The sequence below is a fragment of the Rhinoderma darwinii genome, chromosome 8 (genome assembly GCF_050947455.1).
Source record: "Rhinoderma darwinii isolate aRhiDar2 chromosome 8, aRhiDar2.hap1, whole genome shotgun sequence".
NCBI lineage: Eukaryota > Metazoa > Chordata > Amphibia > Anura > Rhinodermatidae > Rhinoderma > Rhinoderma darwinii.
This window is the reverse complement of record NC_134694.1, coordinates 116358631-116375199: the sequence shown is the minus strand read 5'-3', so window position 1 is coordinate 116375199 and position 16569 is coordinate 116358631. Positions and strand designations below refer to the sequence as shown.

At 46.6% G+C, this 16569-nt stretch overlaps 2 protein-coding genes across 2 annotated transcripts; both read right to left on the bottom strand.

Moving 5' to 3' along the window:
- Positions 1–473: 473 nt before the first annotated feature.
- LOC142660074 (uncharacterized) lies at positions 474–2825 on the bottom strand. Its single transcript, XM_075836721.1, has 2 exons — positions 2625–2825; positions 474–1479 (listed from the first exon to the last, which is right to left on the bottom strand). The coding sequence occupies exons 1-2, from the start codon at positions 2687–2689 to the stop codon at positions 474–476; spliced, it is 1071 nt and encodes a 356-aa protein (XP_075692836.1). The 5' UTR covers positions 2690–2825.
- Positions 2826–5911: 3086 nt separating this feature from the next.
- On the bottom strand, positions 5912–15583 carry LOC142659954 (uncharacterized). The gene is made up of 5 exons (XM_075836576.1): positions 15529–15583; positions 13159–13273; positions 10808–10931; positions 10190–10291; positions 5912–9705 (listed from the first exon to the last, which is right to left on the bottom strand). The coding sequence occupies exons 2-5, from the start codon at positions 13237–13239 to the stop codon at positions 7241–7243; spliced, it is 2772 nt and encodes a 923-aa protein (XP_075692691.1). The 5' UTR covers positions 13240–13273; positions 15529–15583; the 3' UTR covers positions 5912–7240.
- Positions 15584–16569: the final 986 nt, after the last annotated feature.

Sequence of the window (16569 nt, the reverse complement as noted above, 5' to 3'; positions counted from 1 at the left end):
CTGATTGGCTGTAGCGGTCACGTGCTACGTGCATGTAAACATCCTTCGGGAGGGCTACCGGAGTGTCTGCGCTGGATCGGCGAGGGCAGGGATAGGTAAGTACAGCTTTTTTTGTTTGTTTATTTAATTTCCAGCCCTCACAAAAAAAGTCACAACCCGATATTCCTTTTAACGATCCCTCGTCCTCATACGTTCCGATCATTGCTCCGTTTAAATGGAGCAAACAAGCACCGATCGACATGCGGTATCGTCGATCGCACCCTTGTTTACCGGGTGAGGAGAATAGAATTGTGGTTATTGTGCTGACAGTCAATGTGATGAGTTCTATTACGGCCTCTGACCACATTCGTAATATGACGCAACGATTATTGCAACTGGAATAAGTTTTTGTTTTTTTTCTTTCCTTATCATAATGGCCTCTAATCCTCCATACGGCATATGGAAGTCGTACACCCCATGGACTTCTCATGACTTTAAGGGCTCCAGTCAACGGTGACTTTTTCAGTTGCGCCCCGCACCGGCGCCGCATGTTTTAAGTGAACTTTTCTGTGTTTGATGAGGCTGGAGTTTTGATTGAAGTCTTTCCCGCATTCGTTGCAGACATACGGTCTCTCTCCTGTGTGCGTCCTCTGATGTTCAATAAGGTTGGATCTCTGAGTGTAGCTCTTACCGCAGGCCGCGCACGTGTAGGGCCTCAGTCCCGTGTGTGCTCTCTGGTGGGCAATGAGGTTGGAGATCTGAGTAAACCGCCGACCACATTCGCTGCAGGGGAAGGGTCGATCCCCCCTGTGTGCTCTCTGATGAGTGACGAGATGAGATCTGCGAGAGAACCTCTTCCCACAATCCATACACCCATACGGCCGCTCCCCCGTGTGCGCCCTCTGGTGGCTCACCAGGTTGGATATGAGAGTAAATCTTTTTTCACAGTCGCTGCACACGTACGGCTTTTCACCCGAGTGCGCTCTTTGATGTGCGATAAGGTTTGAGCTGTCGGTGAACGTTTTTTCACACTCGCTGCAGGAATATGGTCGCTCTCCGGTGTGAGTCCTCTGATGTTTTACAAGGTTTGAGCTGTCCGTAAATCCTTTGCCGCAGTCGATACAGACATAGGGCTTCTCCCCAGTGTGGATCCTGTAGTGTGTGACCAGCGATGATCTCCGGGTGAAACTTTTCCCACAATCCGCACACACAAACCTCTTTCCCGTGTCCGCACCATCTCCTTCTCGCTCTTGTCCATCTTTACACAATTGAATAGTTTTTGTCCGAGTTTGTCCTCGGGTGTTTGTTCTGTGTTCTTCGCTTTGTGTCTGATTCTCACTGGGTAGAGTTTCTTGACATTCGGGTGACTCGGGACCGCACTCCCGGCTCTGTGTTTTCGTACAGTGGTCGTCGGTTCGGTCGCTCTGCATAACACCGTCTCCCGTGGTAAATGGAAGGATGATAATGGATGAGCACAGCTGCACCCGAATTGCTTCACATCTGTGAAAATATAAAAGGGATTTAGAGAGAAAAATAAACCAAGGCTTCAATGTGGAAGTTTCTCATGAAGACAGCCTATTACTGAATAGCAGCTGGCCCAGGTCTCCTGTAACCCCCGCCGATCAGCCATTATTGCAGCATTACATGATGGCACTGACGGGCTTGGTTCAATGGATGTCGGTTCTGCCTCCTAGAGGGGAATTCTCAAGTTTTTTTGTAAGTTTCCTATATGCCTACCATGCTAATATATACAGGGGGTCTTTTATACCTCCCATAGACTTTAAGGAGCAATGACCGCACGTGTGTGTGGGCACTTCTATGCCAGGGAAAGCGACAGGATAGTCCTTTTTTTTTTTTTTTTAAATACACAAAGTCGAGTCACATTATTATGACCTCCAACTTTTGCCATAATAATGTGTTTTCGGCTGTGTAGATTTGTGGTGATCCCAGACGTTTGATCCACACCAGGTGGACTTTTATGGTCTACCCAGTGGAAACAACACCTTTAATTCTGAAGCCAATCCCTGTAGACATATGCAAATAATATGGCTGTGGATGTATATAAAACGTAATCATCGTATAAAGATAAGTTTATTCCTCCCCATTTTCAAGATCTCTGCTAGCTGTAAGTGAATGGGAACATTGTTGTTTTTTTCCAGAGGCTCAAAACCTGTACAAATGGAAAGCTTCTGACAGCTGAGCGTTTGATACAATTGTATCGGTTTACCGGCACTGATACACTGTAACAACTATCAGGATAGTGGAAATTTGTGCTGATGTGTTAAGTTTACAGAGGATTGTCTAGACTGGATACAATTGACAAATCCTACAATTTTAGATCTATACACAGGTGCTATTGAGGAATCACAAGTTCCAGCAATACCAGAACTACAAACCCCGGTGTGTCCCACCAACCGCGACAAATTTATAGGACTACTAGTCCCAGAATGCCACATCAAATTTGCAATGCTGAGGAACTACGAACCCCAAGCACCTGTGAGGGAACTACAATACCCAGCAAGCACTGCTAGGCAGGCTGGGACATGTAGTTCCACAGCTGCTGCTATTGTTACCTGGAGTAACAGAGCAGTAATCCGCGCACTGCCCCCTGCAGCCCCATCATCACACACTACCACAAGCCCTACCTGTGCCCATTAGGCAGACACTGGATCCTACTGGCATAAAGGACCTCTGATGATGCCATGATCATGTGATCTGTCACGTGTGGGAGGAGTCAGGCTGTGGGATGATGTGAGGGGTTTATACTCCATGATCCCAGGGTGGAGTCATGTAAATGTGCCAGCAGCGAGGCAGTGTGCAGCATGTGTGTGCAGCAGAGCTGTGTGTGTAATGTATGTGCAGCAGAGCTGTGTGTGTAATGTATGTGCAGCAGAGCTGTGTGTGTAACGTGCCAGCATGTGTGTGTAATGTATGTGCAGCAGAGCTGTGTGTGTAACGTGCCAGCATGTGTGTGTGTAATGTATGTGCAGCAGAGCTGTGTGTGTAATGTGCCAGCATGTGTGTGTAATGTATGTGCAGCAGAGCTGTGTGTGTAACGTGCCAGCATGTGTGTGTAATGTATGTGCAGCAGAGCTGTGTGTGTAATGTGCCAGCATGTGTGTGTAATGTATGTGCAGCAGAGCTGTGTGTGTAATGTGCCAGCATGTGTGTGTAATGTATGTGCAGCAGAGCTGTGTGTGTAATGTGCCAGCATGTGTGTGTAATGTATGTGCAGCAGAGCTATGTGTGTGTAATGTATGTGCAGCAGAGCTGTGTGTGTAACGTGCCAGCAGCGAGGCAGTGTCCAGCAGAGCTGTGTGTGTAATGGGCCTGCAAGGCAGTGTGCAAAATATGTGCCCCACAGCTGTGTGTGTAATGTGCCAGCAGCGAGGCAGTGTGCAGCAGAGCTGTGTGTGTGTAACGTGCCAGCAGCGAGGCAGTGTGCATCATGTGTGTGCAGCAGAGCTGTGTGTGTGTGTGTGTGTGTGTGCGCGCGCAGCAGAGTTGGGTGTGTGTGTGTGTGTGCAGCAGAGTTGGATGTGTACTGTGCATGAAGGAGAGGGGTGTGTGTGTGCAGCAGGGTTGGATGTGTACTGTGCATGAAGGAGAGCGGTGTGTGTGTGTGTGTGTCTGTGCGCAGCAGAGTTGGGTGTGTGTGTATGTGCAGCAGAGTTGTGTGTGTGTGCGCACGCGCAGCAGAGTTGGGTGTGTGTATGTGCAGCAGAGTCGGATGTGTACTGTGCATGAAGGAGAGGGGTGTGTGTGTGCAGCAGGGTTGGATGTGTACTGTGCATGAAGGAGAGCGGTGTGTGTGTGTGTGTCTGTGCGCAGCAGAGTTGGGTGTGTGTGTATGTGCAGCAGAGTTGTGTGTGTGTGCGCGCACGCGCAGCAGAGTTGGGTGTGTGTATGTGCAGCAGAGTCGGATGTGTACTGTGCATGAAGTAGGTGTGTGTGCAGCAGAGTCGGATGTGTACTGTGCATAAAGGAGAGCTGTGTGTGTGCGCGCAGCAGAGTTGGGTGTGTGTGTGCATCAGAGTTGGATGTGTACTGTGCATGAAGAAGAGGTGTGTGTGTGCGCGCAGCAGAGTCGGATGTGTACTGTGCATGAAGGAGAGCGGTGTGTGTGTGTGTGTGTGTGTGTGCGCGCGCGTGCAGCAGAGCTGTGTGTTATGTGTGTGCAGCAGAGTTGGATGTGTGTTTATATAATATTCCTGCAGTACACAGGTGTGCGACAATCACCTACAATAAAAACTAAACAAAGTATTAAAAATAACAGTTTAAAATGTATTGATACCAATTTAAAAATGTTAAAAACATGAGGTATTATTTCCAACAAACACAAAGTACATTACCCATAGTCCCAGTCACTGGTCACACATGTAGCTCCCCAACGTGTTTCGCATTCCTGCTTCTTCGGGTACAGTCCCACATAGCAACGTCCGCATGTGGCAAAAAACCCTCTTATTTACGGTGGCCAATGGTCGCGCCGTTTTGTCAGCAAAATCACAACAGTAGGTGGCTGGGTTTTTGGCTGCATACAGATGACGCTACATTGGACCTTACCCTTGAGGGGGTATTATCCGATTCCCCTGACTAATTAATATAACATGTCGCATGGCTTACAATTAACCAATATGGTCATCAGTTTGCGGTGCACGCAATTGGGATCTTGATAGAGCGAGTATGGTTGGGCGCACACATCTCAGTCAAAATGCGTGTTTTTTTTTTTTTTTGCCGTAAAGTGTAAGCCTATTCTAAAAGTGACAATGAAGTGATCTGACGTGTGCGAGTAGTCAGGCTGTGAGATCTCAGGGGTTTACACATCGTAGAAATGATCCGCAAAATATAGAACATGTCCTATTTTTGTCCGCAATTGCGGCACGGACTCCCCATAGAAATCTATGGGCGCCTCCACAATTGCGGATGGCTACAGAGGTGGATCCGTAGCCGTCCGTAATTGCAGAAGCGTTGCTATGTGACGACAGAGGATTACCCAAGATTCCTCCCTAGTTTTTGGGATCCGTAAATACGGATGCTCTATGGACCGTATCTGCGGACAGCGTGCCGTATATGCAGATCACTACAGATCCCTATTTGCAGAAAGTAAAAACCATTACGGTCGTGTGCACGAGGCCTTAAACTAAAAACACAATAAAAACAGAAGCGACCGCAAAAACCTGGCCCTGATCCTGAGACCGTCAGTCTGGTAGGTCACACGTCTGACAACGACGGTGGAGCTAAGCCAGAAATGGGCTTTACCATTTTTTTTCTGCAGATTTTCTAAATCTCATTCACTTTGCTGCTACTGTAAATGCCGCAGAATTTACAGTACGTGGGATCCCGGCCTTAGGGCACCCACAAACGTAGCGGATTTTCTGCAGCAAAATCGGCATGTGTTGCGCTGATTTTGCGGCAGATTCCACAACTTCTACATCCGCAGGATACTCCGATTTTAGTGCGGACAATGTTCAGCAGCATGCGGATGAGATTTTTATAATCTAACATTTTTCCGAATGTAAAATCCACTACGTGTGCAGGAGGCCTAAAAATACCGGATAGGCCTGTTCTGGGTGCTGGAGCGGGTTATACAGTATACACTGTGTGCACAATTATTAGGCATGTGAGTATTTTGACCATATCATTTTTATGCATATTTTCCCACTCCAAGCTGTATAAACGTGACTTCTTATTGGATGAAGCATTAAAAAACAAGCTTTCTGGTGTTTTAACAGTTTTCTTTCTTACGCTGTTCACCGTGCGAGCATTTAATGTGTGATATTTTCGGCTATGTGAGCGTATCTAAGTCTTGCATGTGTGATACGGTCTGCTGAGCCTTTGTATCTAATCCTATCATGTGTGATACTGCTGCATTTCATCCAAAAAGGTGGCCATAAAAAAACACAATGGATTTAGCAATCTTTTTTTAATTCCGTATTTGTACAGACTCGAAATGTTACCAGGAGATTAATTTTCATATAATTCCGATTAGATTAAATTTTCTTTTTCACATAAAAAGCAATAATCATAAAAATAAATGGTTACATGTGGAATCCTTAGAAAAACTCCAGGTATTATTATCCACCAGTTTCTTACCTACCTCAATGGCGTTACCTTATTATTTACTTACCATGGATTAGGGTTGTCGCAGAGCAACCGCCCATTTGCCAGCAGGGTGACCCCCATGTGAGGTGTCCGTGTAATATGATTAACTCTAGACTGATGTAAGAGAAGGGTCTCGCCTTCCCATCTCTCTGTCCATTCATTACAACAGAGACAAAAAAAAACATGGCTGCTCGGCTCAGAAATCGAAAGATTTTAGACAATGGATCGTATTATAAACAAGAACAGGGGTTGCAACAAGAAATTGTTTATTGGGAGAAATAAGGGGTTGTATCAGTAAATGGCATCAACGTCCGACCGATGTGACCCCGTAAATTGCAATGCCACTTTGTGTCTGCCCGGCTAATTTCAGAGGTTCCATGGTCTGCTACTATAGTCAATGGCCGACCACGTAGGTTCTGGAAAAAGCCGAGTGGAGTCGACAGGACAAGAATCGATACATTGTTTCCCGATGCTGCTTGTGTCTAGGGATCGGCAGGGTCCAACCAATAGAACATTACCGGGATAGCCTAGGAATATGCCATCAATGACTTTACTGAGACAACCCCTTTAAGGCAAGACATAAACTGGGAAAGGTCTGCTTAGCTTTAGTCAAGCACATCATGGTGGCTCAATGGTTAGCACTATTGCCTTGCAGAGCTCGGGTCCTAATCAAACCAGGGACTACATCTACGTGGAGTTTATATGTTCTCTCCGTGTTTATATTGTGAGCTCCTATGGGGACAGTAAGTGATGACAACCTGTGTACAGGGCTGCGTAATATGTTGGTGCTATATAAGGAACAGAAATAAGTAAAATACAGGATTCTGGGACAATGAGGTCAGGATCTCGTGTCGTCCATGATCAGTGACTGTCTTATGGAAATGATCGGGTAACCGCACACTCCTATGAACGCTTGTCCCTGTAAACAGGGCAGCGATCAAAGGCCCGTTGTGACTGATCACATCGTTATACGGCCTGAAAATCAGTTGCTTGTCTCCCGTATTTACACCGGGACATGATGCACAATGTATGGGGACGAACGATCGTATTAACCCATCCCCATACATTGCAATTCTGTGTAAATGAGCGCAGTTCGGCGAGCTGTTGTCCACGATCGGCAAAAGTTACCAGGCAAAAATCTGTCCGTGTAAAACCACATTTAGAAGCCCAGATCATCTTCCTCTTTGATTTCTAGTTTTACAGTAATGTGATTAAAATGTTCTTGGTTTTGTGAAATTCCAGCATCTTCTACATTGAGTGAATTATTTTGTTTTTGATCAAGATTTGAGTGTCCACAATCATCCGCTTCTCCTGTTGTATGAGTGCGCTGGTGTTTCTTTAGAGCAGACCTCCTCGGATAGCTGAGCCCACACGCAGTGCACATATACGGCCTCTCTCCTGTATGAAGTCTGATATGTTCTACAAGAGACGACTTCCAATTAAAGCTCTTTTCGCATTCAGAACAAGAGAACGGTTTGCTCCCTTTGTGGATGGCCTGATGTTTAGTCAGCCTGGAATTGTTTATGAAGCCTTGACCACATTCTGAGCAGGTATATGGCTTCTCCTCACTGTGTACCCTTATGTGCCTGTCCAGACGGGACTTCTGACTAAAACTTTTTAGACACTTAGAACATGGATATGGCTTCTCCCCGGTATGTATTTTTCTATGGTTTATAAGAGCTGAGTTGACGTTGAAACACTTTCCACACTCTGAACAGGAGTATGGTTTCTCACCCGTGTGGGTTCTAACATGTTTTTCAAGACCCGACTTCTGAGAGAAGACTTTTCTACACTCCGAACATGAAAACGGACTGACGCCTTTGTGAACCTTCTCATGCTGAGCGAGGGTGGAGTATTGAGTAAAAGTTTTACCGCACTCAGAACAAATAAACGGCTTTTCCTCATCATGAATGACCTGATGTCGGACCAGATGCGCTTTGGTTAAAAAGGACTTCCTACAATGAACGCATGGAAATGGCTTCTCCCCCGTGTGAGTTCTCACATGTTGTTTAAGATTGGACTTTCTACAGAAACATTTCCCACACTCCGAACAAGAGAATGGTTTCTTACCCGTGTGGATTACGAGGTGCCTGGTAAGATCCGACTTTGTCAAGAAACGTTTGCTACAATCCTGACAAGAAAATTGCTTTACTTTGGAGTGAACTTTCTCATGCTTAACAACGTGGGATTTTTGGCTAAAGCGTTTCTTACAGAAGGAACACTCGAATGGTTTCTCTCCTGTGTGGGTTCTCAAGTGTTTCATGAGCGCAGATTTCTGAGCAAACCATTTGTCACATTCGGAGCAGGCATGTGATTTCACTCCGGTGTGAACGTGCTGATGACTGGCCAGGATAGCCATGCTGCTAAAGCACTTCCCACAAACTGAGCAGGAATATGGTTTATCCCCAAAGTGAGCTCGCAGATGCTTCAAGAGTTCCGACTGGTACGTAAAGACTTTCGCGCACTCTTTGAAAGGACAGATCTTCTTATTGTGGACCTTCTGGTGCTGGGTCAGTGCCACCTTTTGGGTAAAGCGCTTTCCGCAATCCGCGCAAGAAAACGGAGTCTCTTCACTGTGCACCGCCTGGTGCCGTACCAGATGTCTTTTGCGGCTGAACCGCTTGTCGCAGTCTGAGCACGCGTATGGCCTCTCTCCTGTGTGCGTTCTTTGATGCTGCTCCAGATTAGATCGTTTATAGAAAGATTTCTCGCATTCAGTGCAGGAAAAAAGTTTGTCGATGGAATGAACCCGCTGGTGCTCCACCAGGGAAGACTTCCAACGAAAACTTTTTGTGCATTGCAAACAAGAAAAAGGTTTCTCACCCGTGTGAATTCTCGCGTGTTCCAAGAGAGACGACTTCCATCTAAATCGCTTTCCGCATTCAGAGCATAAAAACGGCTTATTACTAGAGTGCATCAATTTATGTTTTGCGTGGTCTGTAGCGGATGAAGACCGTATCCCGCACTCCCAACAGAAGAAAAACTTCTCCTCAGAATGAATTATTTTATGTTTGTCCACATGCGTCTTCTGCCTAAAACACTTTCCACACACAGAGCAGGAATAGGGCTTCTCCCCCGTATGGATTCTCTCGTGTTTGACGAGACCTGAACTTATGTTAAAGCTTTTTCCACATACGGTGCAAACAAAGGGTTTCGGTCCAATGTGAGTTCTCTCATGTTTCATTAGATCGGCCTTCTGCATGAAAAGCTTTCCACATTTTGAGCAGGAAAATTGCATCTCTCCTTTGTGGATCCTGCTGTGTAAAAAAAACGTTGAGTATTGCGTAAAACATTTTCCGCATTCCGGACAAATCAGTGGTTTTCGGTCAGAGTGAGTGACTTGATGCCTCACAAGATGAGATTTGGTGCTAAAGCTCTTTCTACATTCATGGCAGAAATATGGCTTCACGGCGGTGAGGGATTTTTGGTGTTTTTTAAAAGCGAGCTTATTCGGAATCTGCCTTCTGTGTTCAATAAGAGGAAGACAATTCTTCGGTTTGTCGGTTTCCACCGGGTCGGCAGGGTGCGGTAGGGGGTCGGCATCGTTAGGACTTTGTCTTGGTGCTGTATGAGGCTTTGAGGCTGCAGACGTTACATCCTGAGTGGATGGTTTGGGATCGCCCTCTGCAAAAATAAGATGCAATTTCATTGCCCAGTAAAACTACACATCAATACTAAACATCTTCAGAAAATTAAATGCTCAAAAATTCTTCCTATTTAGGAAAAGCTTGGAAATTCTCTATTTTAAAAGGGGTGTATGAGTATAGTAAAACATATCTGTTACCTTCTAGAAACCGTGCCACTTTTGGCCATAGGTTGTGTCTGGTATTGCATGTCAGCCCCATTTACTTAAATATCAGACACAGTCCACAGACAAGGGGTTAGGGGGGCGCGGTTTCTGAAAAATGTCCGCCATGTTTTTATAATCCCATACAACTTTTTTAACGATCTTTCCCATTCACGTCATTGTAAACAAAAGGGCAGTTTGCAACTTATCACTGGAGTTGATTGTGACGTTGCTCCGGACCGAAGACCTGTTTTCGTGTGAGATGCGTTACTTAAGACGCAACATTATTTCTACTTTGTAACTGAAGATCGTATTCTTTACCTGGATAACTCCCTGTTAACTTTGGCGCCCATCGTTCTGTGATCCATGGCTCCTGCCCCTTCTCAATTATTGATATTATTTCAGGTTTTACAGTGATGTAACCTTGGAGAAAAAAAAAAGACAGAACCAATAAGAAGTGAACGTTTATGTTGGTTACGTCTATAATAAAACGATTCTTTTTTGGGGAACTATTTGTAATAAAAATATGAAATCTGCCTAGAAAATTGGTTGTTAACAACCCCTGTCCATATGGCCTATTAGGGCATTAAACGTCATAGAGGAGTCCCCTGTGACCCCCTCCATAAGCCAGAGTGGAGAGTTCGGCTGTATTACATGGTCTTCATGTAATACCATCTTTCTCCTGTAGTGGCCGCCTGCAGATTTCCCCGGTGATGACAGCTGATTGCAAGCCCATGTGCCTCCGAGGTGTCATCGCATCTAGTATTACGGAGCATTCTTCTAGGGGAGAACATGGCGCATCACGGAGGCATCGAATGGCAACACACACAGTGCCACTGAATCTGTAATGCCGACATAACATCTGGCAGTGTGAATGAGGCCTTAGGACCATAATAAAGCACTATCTATAGGATAACACAAGGCAAGGACATGATATACCTAAGGATCGGAGGCAGCAGAAGTTTTCCATCATCACATCCTTATACATTTCTTTCTCTTTCAACTGCAAACATTGCCACTCCTCCCGTGAGAAATATACGGAAACTTCTTCAAAGGTCGGCACCTATGGAAAATAAAGAAAAAACGTGAGATGAACTGAATAATGTACAGAAACGCCTACAGACACCTGTACCTATAGATATACATTCCTATGCACACATACACTCCCCCGCCTTACTACATTATCATTACCAGTGCCGACCACCACTGGAGGCCAACCACACAGTTGCTACAGGAAGAGGAACGGGCCCCCACTGTGGCATTGCTAGCACCGGGCATTTATAGCCGGGATTTTTTGGCCCGGTGCACTGGCGACTGTCACACTCAATTGTATCTGCTTCTTCAGGACGCAGATACAATTGAATACTATGGCGGAGCAGGAAACTATCAGCTCCCTGCTCTGCCATTTACTATGCCTGCAGCCTATAAGACGCTGGGACAGGATCCCTGCGCGATGACGTCATTGGATCGTGCGGGCCTATGCAACGGTTCTGTCTCATAGGCTGGAGGGCTGTGGCGCTCCATTCATCACGGGAACGGGGGTTAGGTGAGTATACATTTTTTTTTTAAATTGTTGGTTGTGATCAGTACACTAATACACTGCAGTAGTAATTCCCTGCTGTCGTATTAACACGTAGGTGGCGCTATAAGCAGATGCAAAAGAAGTCCCTGCATGAAGTTATCAGATGTTGTACAGGACATCCCTACTGTTTATAGGTCATTATCGCAGCAGGAAATTAAAGGGCTTGTTCAGTTTCATAAACGTAAACCAGTGGTCAGCAACCTATGGAACTGGTGCCTCAGCTGGCGCACTTCCCACTTCCAGGGTGCAGTGCCGCTGTGTGCTTGGCGGCGCTAAACACAGAGAGAGAGAGAGCGGCGTTTCATTATGCGCTTGGCGGCGCTGGTCACCAGGAAAGGGAGCAGTGCTTCATTGTCGCTGCTGAACACTTTCTCTCTCTTGGTTTTCAGCGCCACAAGGAGTTCGGTAACCACTCAGTAAAAAAAAAAAAAGAAGTCCGCAAAAGTTGGCAACTTTCTCTCCTGTGTGCACCCCCCCCCCCCAAGCTGGTGCTCAGTAGTCACGGTCTCTCCTATGTGCCCAACAACGCTGGTGCTCAGTAGCCACGGTCTCTCCTTTGTGACCCCCCAAGCTGGTGTTCAGTAGTCGCTCTCTCTCCTATGTGCAGTGCCCTTAAGCTGGTGCTCAGTAGCCACGGTCTCTCCTACATGCACCCCCCCCCCCCAAAGGTGTTCAGTAGCCTTATATGCCCCACAGATTAATCATCTTTGCAAAGAAAGTCCGGGACAAGGATCGCACTGAAATATAGGTTTAATTAACTGATTCATTGATTTATGTCACGTACGTGGAAACAGTTTGTCTTATATGATCATGTTTGCATGGCCACGCCATACATAAAAAGGTTGCCTACCCCTGACGTAAACTGAGACATTTTGAAGTTTTCTAATATGTATTGTATATATAAAAAAAAAAGTTCTCTGCTTGCTGTCAGTGAATGGCTTTGTTATAGTACAGTTATCAGAGCTTTCGCTAATGAGCCATTCAGACCAGACTTTCATCCTCTTAAAGTAAACCATAAAGGTTTCCATTCACTGACCGCAAGCAGTGATCAGGAAAAAACAGTGAGGAATTTATACAAAATGTATGTTAAAAAACTGCAGAACTTAGTGCTATACAATGAAGAAACTATATTTGCTGAAGTTTGAAAAGCCCTTTAAAACCAGGACACCTATCAGACGCTGCGGTGAGGATGGTTCTGTCCTGGTCGCCAATAGCGTTAAAGGGATTGATCACTTTGGACAATTTCTGACAGTGAGCGACTTACATGAAATCTCGCAGCTGGGACTCCCAGTTATCAACTGTGATCTGTGGGGGAATTTGGCAGTAGGTGTTCAATTTCCCTGCAGTGCCACCACAGGGGAAACTAAGTATTACACAGTTTCTATTGAACTCAATGAGCTGCACGGTCACGCTGGGTCCTCCACTGGGAGAGAGACACTCTTTGTAATCGCACTGTGATCTGGCCAATGGATGATGGCCCTGAATGGAACAGACCCCGGAAGTCCCATGCTTCTCATAGAGCACTTCGGGGGACTTTCGGGTTCCCCCTTTTCTTCACCGCCGGGGGTCCCAGCGGTCGGACCCCCAGCGATCACACATTTATCCCCCATCCTGTGGCTAGGGGATTCATGTGTTTTTTGGCACATCCCCCTTTAAGCATACATTTTTGGTGACATCTATATTATATATCAGGTGAGTAGGTGATGACCTGTGGGGTCTGCAGGCAGGCAGCGAGGTGAGTGTGAGTGAGCATCCTCCCGGGATCCTGACCACCGCCCGGCACCGACATCAGGACGACATCTCACAACGTCACTTTCCTAATACTGTAGAGAAACGTAGAAACCGTGAACACGAAGATGAAGAGATACAATATATACACATCAGCATTCAACTTCTATTTATTTTCTAAGAGGAGCGGACACTTGAATCCCCCCCCCCTAATAAAAAAAACCCCAATGTATGAATAATATGACAACTGTTACCATTCCCCAGTCCAGTCAGCCTCACTGCTCTGAAGGGACGGACACTATTGACAGGGGGAATGGTAACACAGATACATTATACAGATACATTTCCAGGAGTAGTAATAGAGGAACGGCACATTGTAAGATACCTCAGAATGTTTAGATATAAAACAAAACACGGAAAACTTGTTGCAGAAATTTCTGACACTGAAAACCCTTCCCGTCCGTGTGATTGTGGTGGATTTCTGCGGGCATTTTTTTTTTTTTTTTTTTTTTTAAGATGAATGGGAAAGTCTCAGAAATTTCTGCAGCAAATCTGCCGTGTGTGAATATACCCAAAGGATGCGGCCGCACGTAGCGTGAACGCTGCTGAATTTCCGACTGTGTTTTCTGTGCGGACCTCGTGCAGCGTATTACAGGAGCAGCGGAGCGGATGAGATCTGAACAAATCTCAACCACACGGCACGGAAAAAACAAAAACGCAGAAAAGACGTGCGGAAATGATCTCGCTGTACGGATTCTCAATCTGCAGAATATTCATTTATCTCGTGAAATCGCTGTGGAACATCCGCACCGAAAATCTGGATGGACGTTCTGCAGTGTTTACGTGTGGACGTGCCCCAATAGTACCCAAATATGCCCAAACAGCAGGCAACATGGCCGCTCCTGCACCGTGCCCAGGCCGGTCTATGTTCTGGGCTCTGATCACATCACAGGGACTCCCCTCTCTAGCTCTGCCCTTGCCAGCATTGATCGCGGAAGTCAAAGGGTTAAATGGCAGAGATCAGAGGCTTTTCCTGTCCAATTCCTCACAAATGTCAAGATCTCTGCTTGCTGTGAATTGATGAAAACATTCATTGTTTATATTCAGATGATGTAAGCGCCTCCCCGCCCCCTACTTAGTTCTGCTCACATAGCTGAGGGTTTGTTACAAATTATGACTTAGGCTTCGTTTTCCGTCGGGACGGGACTTTGACTGACAAACGGAAGCCATAGGTTTCCATTTCCATCACCATTCATTTCAAAGGTGAAGGATCCGGCGCCAATGGTTTCCGTTTGTCTCAGTTGTGCAAGGGTTCTGTCGTTTTGACGGAATGAAAACCGTAGTCGACTGCGCTATTGATTCCGTCAAAACGACAGAACCTTTAAACGACGGTGACAAACGGGAACCATTGGCGCCGGATCCGTCACTATTGAAACCTGTGGTGTCAGTCAAAGTCCCGTTCCGACGGAAAACTCAGATGGAACGGGCCCTGGCGCACATGTGCACGAAGCCTCTGTGAAAAGGACAGGTTTTCTGCTGCTGAATGTAAACTAGAATGTTTCCACTGGCTGACAGCAAGCAGAGATGTTTATAAATGGCGAGAAATTAAAACACAAAGTTTATTATACAATTATTAAGCTTTATTTACACAGGACTGGACGACTATTGGGGAAGATTTATCAAAATGAGTGCAAAATGAAGACCTCGAGAGCAGCGTTATGTCAGGTGGTCTCCATGGAAACCAACGAGAACCACGGACCCTTCTAGTGATTGGATTTATAGTAAAAGTGCTATGGATATGGTCATGTGGTGGCTATCGGCCAATCAGACTGAGGCACAGGTCATTTACATAAAACATGCACTACCTTCATGTGCCAAGATAATAGCAAACATGACTACGGTCTTCGAGAAACAGCGCCCCACCTGTCCATGGTTGTGTCTGGTATTGCAGCTCTCTGACCGCACACTACGCAGCACGATCACATGGCGGCTCCGGGCTCCCCGTGATTATTGTCTCTCCAGGTCCATACAACAATCCAGAGGTCTCCACACTGTGGCATGCTGGGAGTTGTAGTTTTGCACCAGCTATAGAGTGCCACAGGTTGGAGATCACTGACCTAGAGAGTGCAGGAGATGTGGCTCTCTTTAGTCAGGGAACTACAAGTCCCAGCAGGCACTCCGAGGCTCTTCAGCTGCTGAATAAATACAGCTTCTAAAAAGCCATGACAGCCGGCTGGGAGTTGTAGTTCCACAGCAGGGAGACGGTCTGCTGGGACTAGTAGTACAACAAGCAGCCACTACGTATTACCGCAGACTCCCTCCCCTGTAACCGGCTCCACTCAGCACTCACCCCCGGGCAGCGGCAGAACGGGACACTCAGCATCCTAGTGTGAGAAGGACCTGTGATGACGTCATTACCATGTGATCAGTCACGTGTGTGGGGGGAGATGAGAGAGTTTATACAGGGAGTAACGTGCCTGCAGCAGAGCCGTGTGTGTAATGTGTCTGGGGAGAGCAGCAGAGCTGTGTGTGTAATGTGTCTGAGGAGAGCAGCAGAGCCGTGTGTGTAATGTGTCTGGGGAGAGCAGCAGAGCTGTGTGTGTAATGTGTCTGAGGAGAGCAGCAGAGCTGTGTGTGTACTGTGTCTGGGGAGAGCAGCAGAGCTGTGTATGTAATGTGTCTGAGGAGAGCAGCAGAGCCGTGTGTGTAATGTGTCTGGGGAGAGCAGAAGAGCTGTGTGTGTAATGTGTCTGAGGAGAGCAGCAGAGCCGTGTGTGTGTAATGTGTCTGGGGAGAGCAGCAGAGCCGTGTGTGTAATGTGTCTGAGGAGAGCAGCAGAGCTGTGTGTGTGTAGTGTGTCTGGGGAGAGCAGCAGAGCTGTGTGTGTAATGTGTCTGAGGAGAGCAGCAGAGCTGTGTGTGTATTGTGTCTGGGGAGAGCAGAAGAGCTGTGTATGTAATGTGTCTGGGGAGAGCAGCAGAGCTGTGTGTGTAATGTGTCTGAGGAGAGCAGCAGAGCTGTGTGTGTAATGTGTCTGAGGAGAGCAGCAGAGCCGTGTGTGTACTGTGTCTGGGGAGAGCAGCAGAGCTGTGTGTATGTAATGTGTCTGAGGAGAGCAGCAGAGCTGTGTGTGTAATGTGTCTGAGGAGAGCAGCAGAGCTGTGTGTGTGTAATGTGTCTGAGGAGAGCAGCAGAGCTGTGTGTGTGTAATGTGTCTGAGGAGAGCAGCAGAGCTGTGTGTGTAATGTGTCTGAGGAGAGCAGTAGAACTGTGTATGTAATGTGTCTGAGGAGAGCAGCAGAGCTGTGTGTGTGTAATGTGTCTGAGGAGAGCAGCAAAGCTGTGTGTGTAATGTGTCTGAGGAGAGCAGCAGAGCCGTGTGTGTAATGTG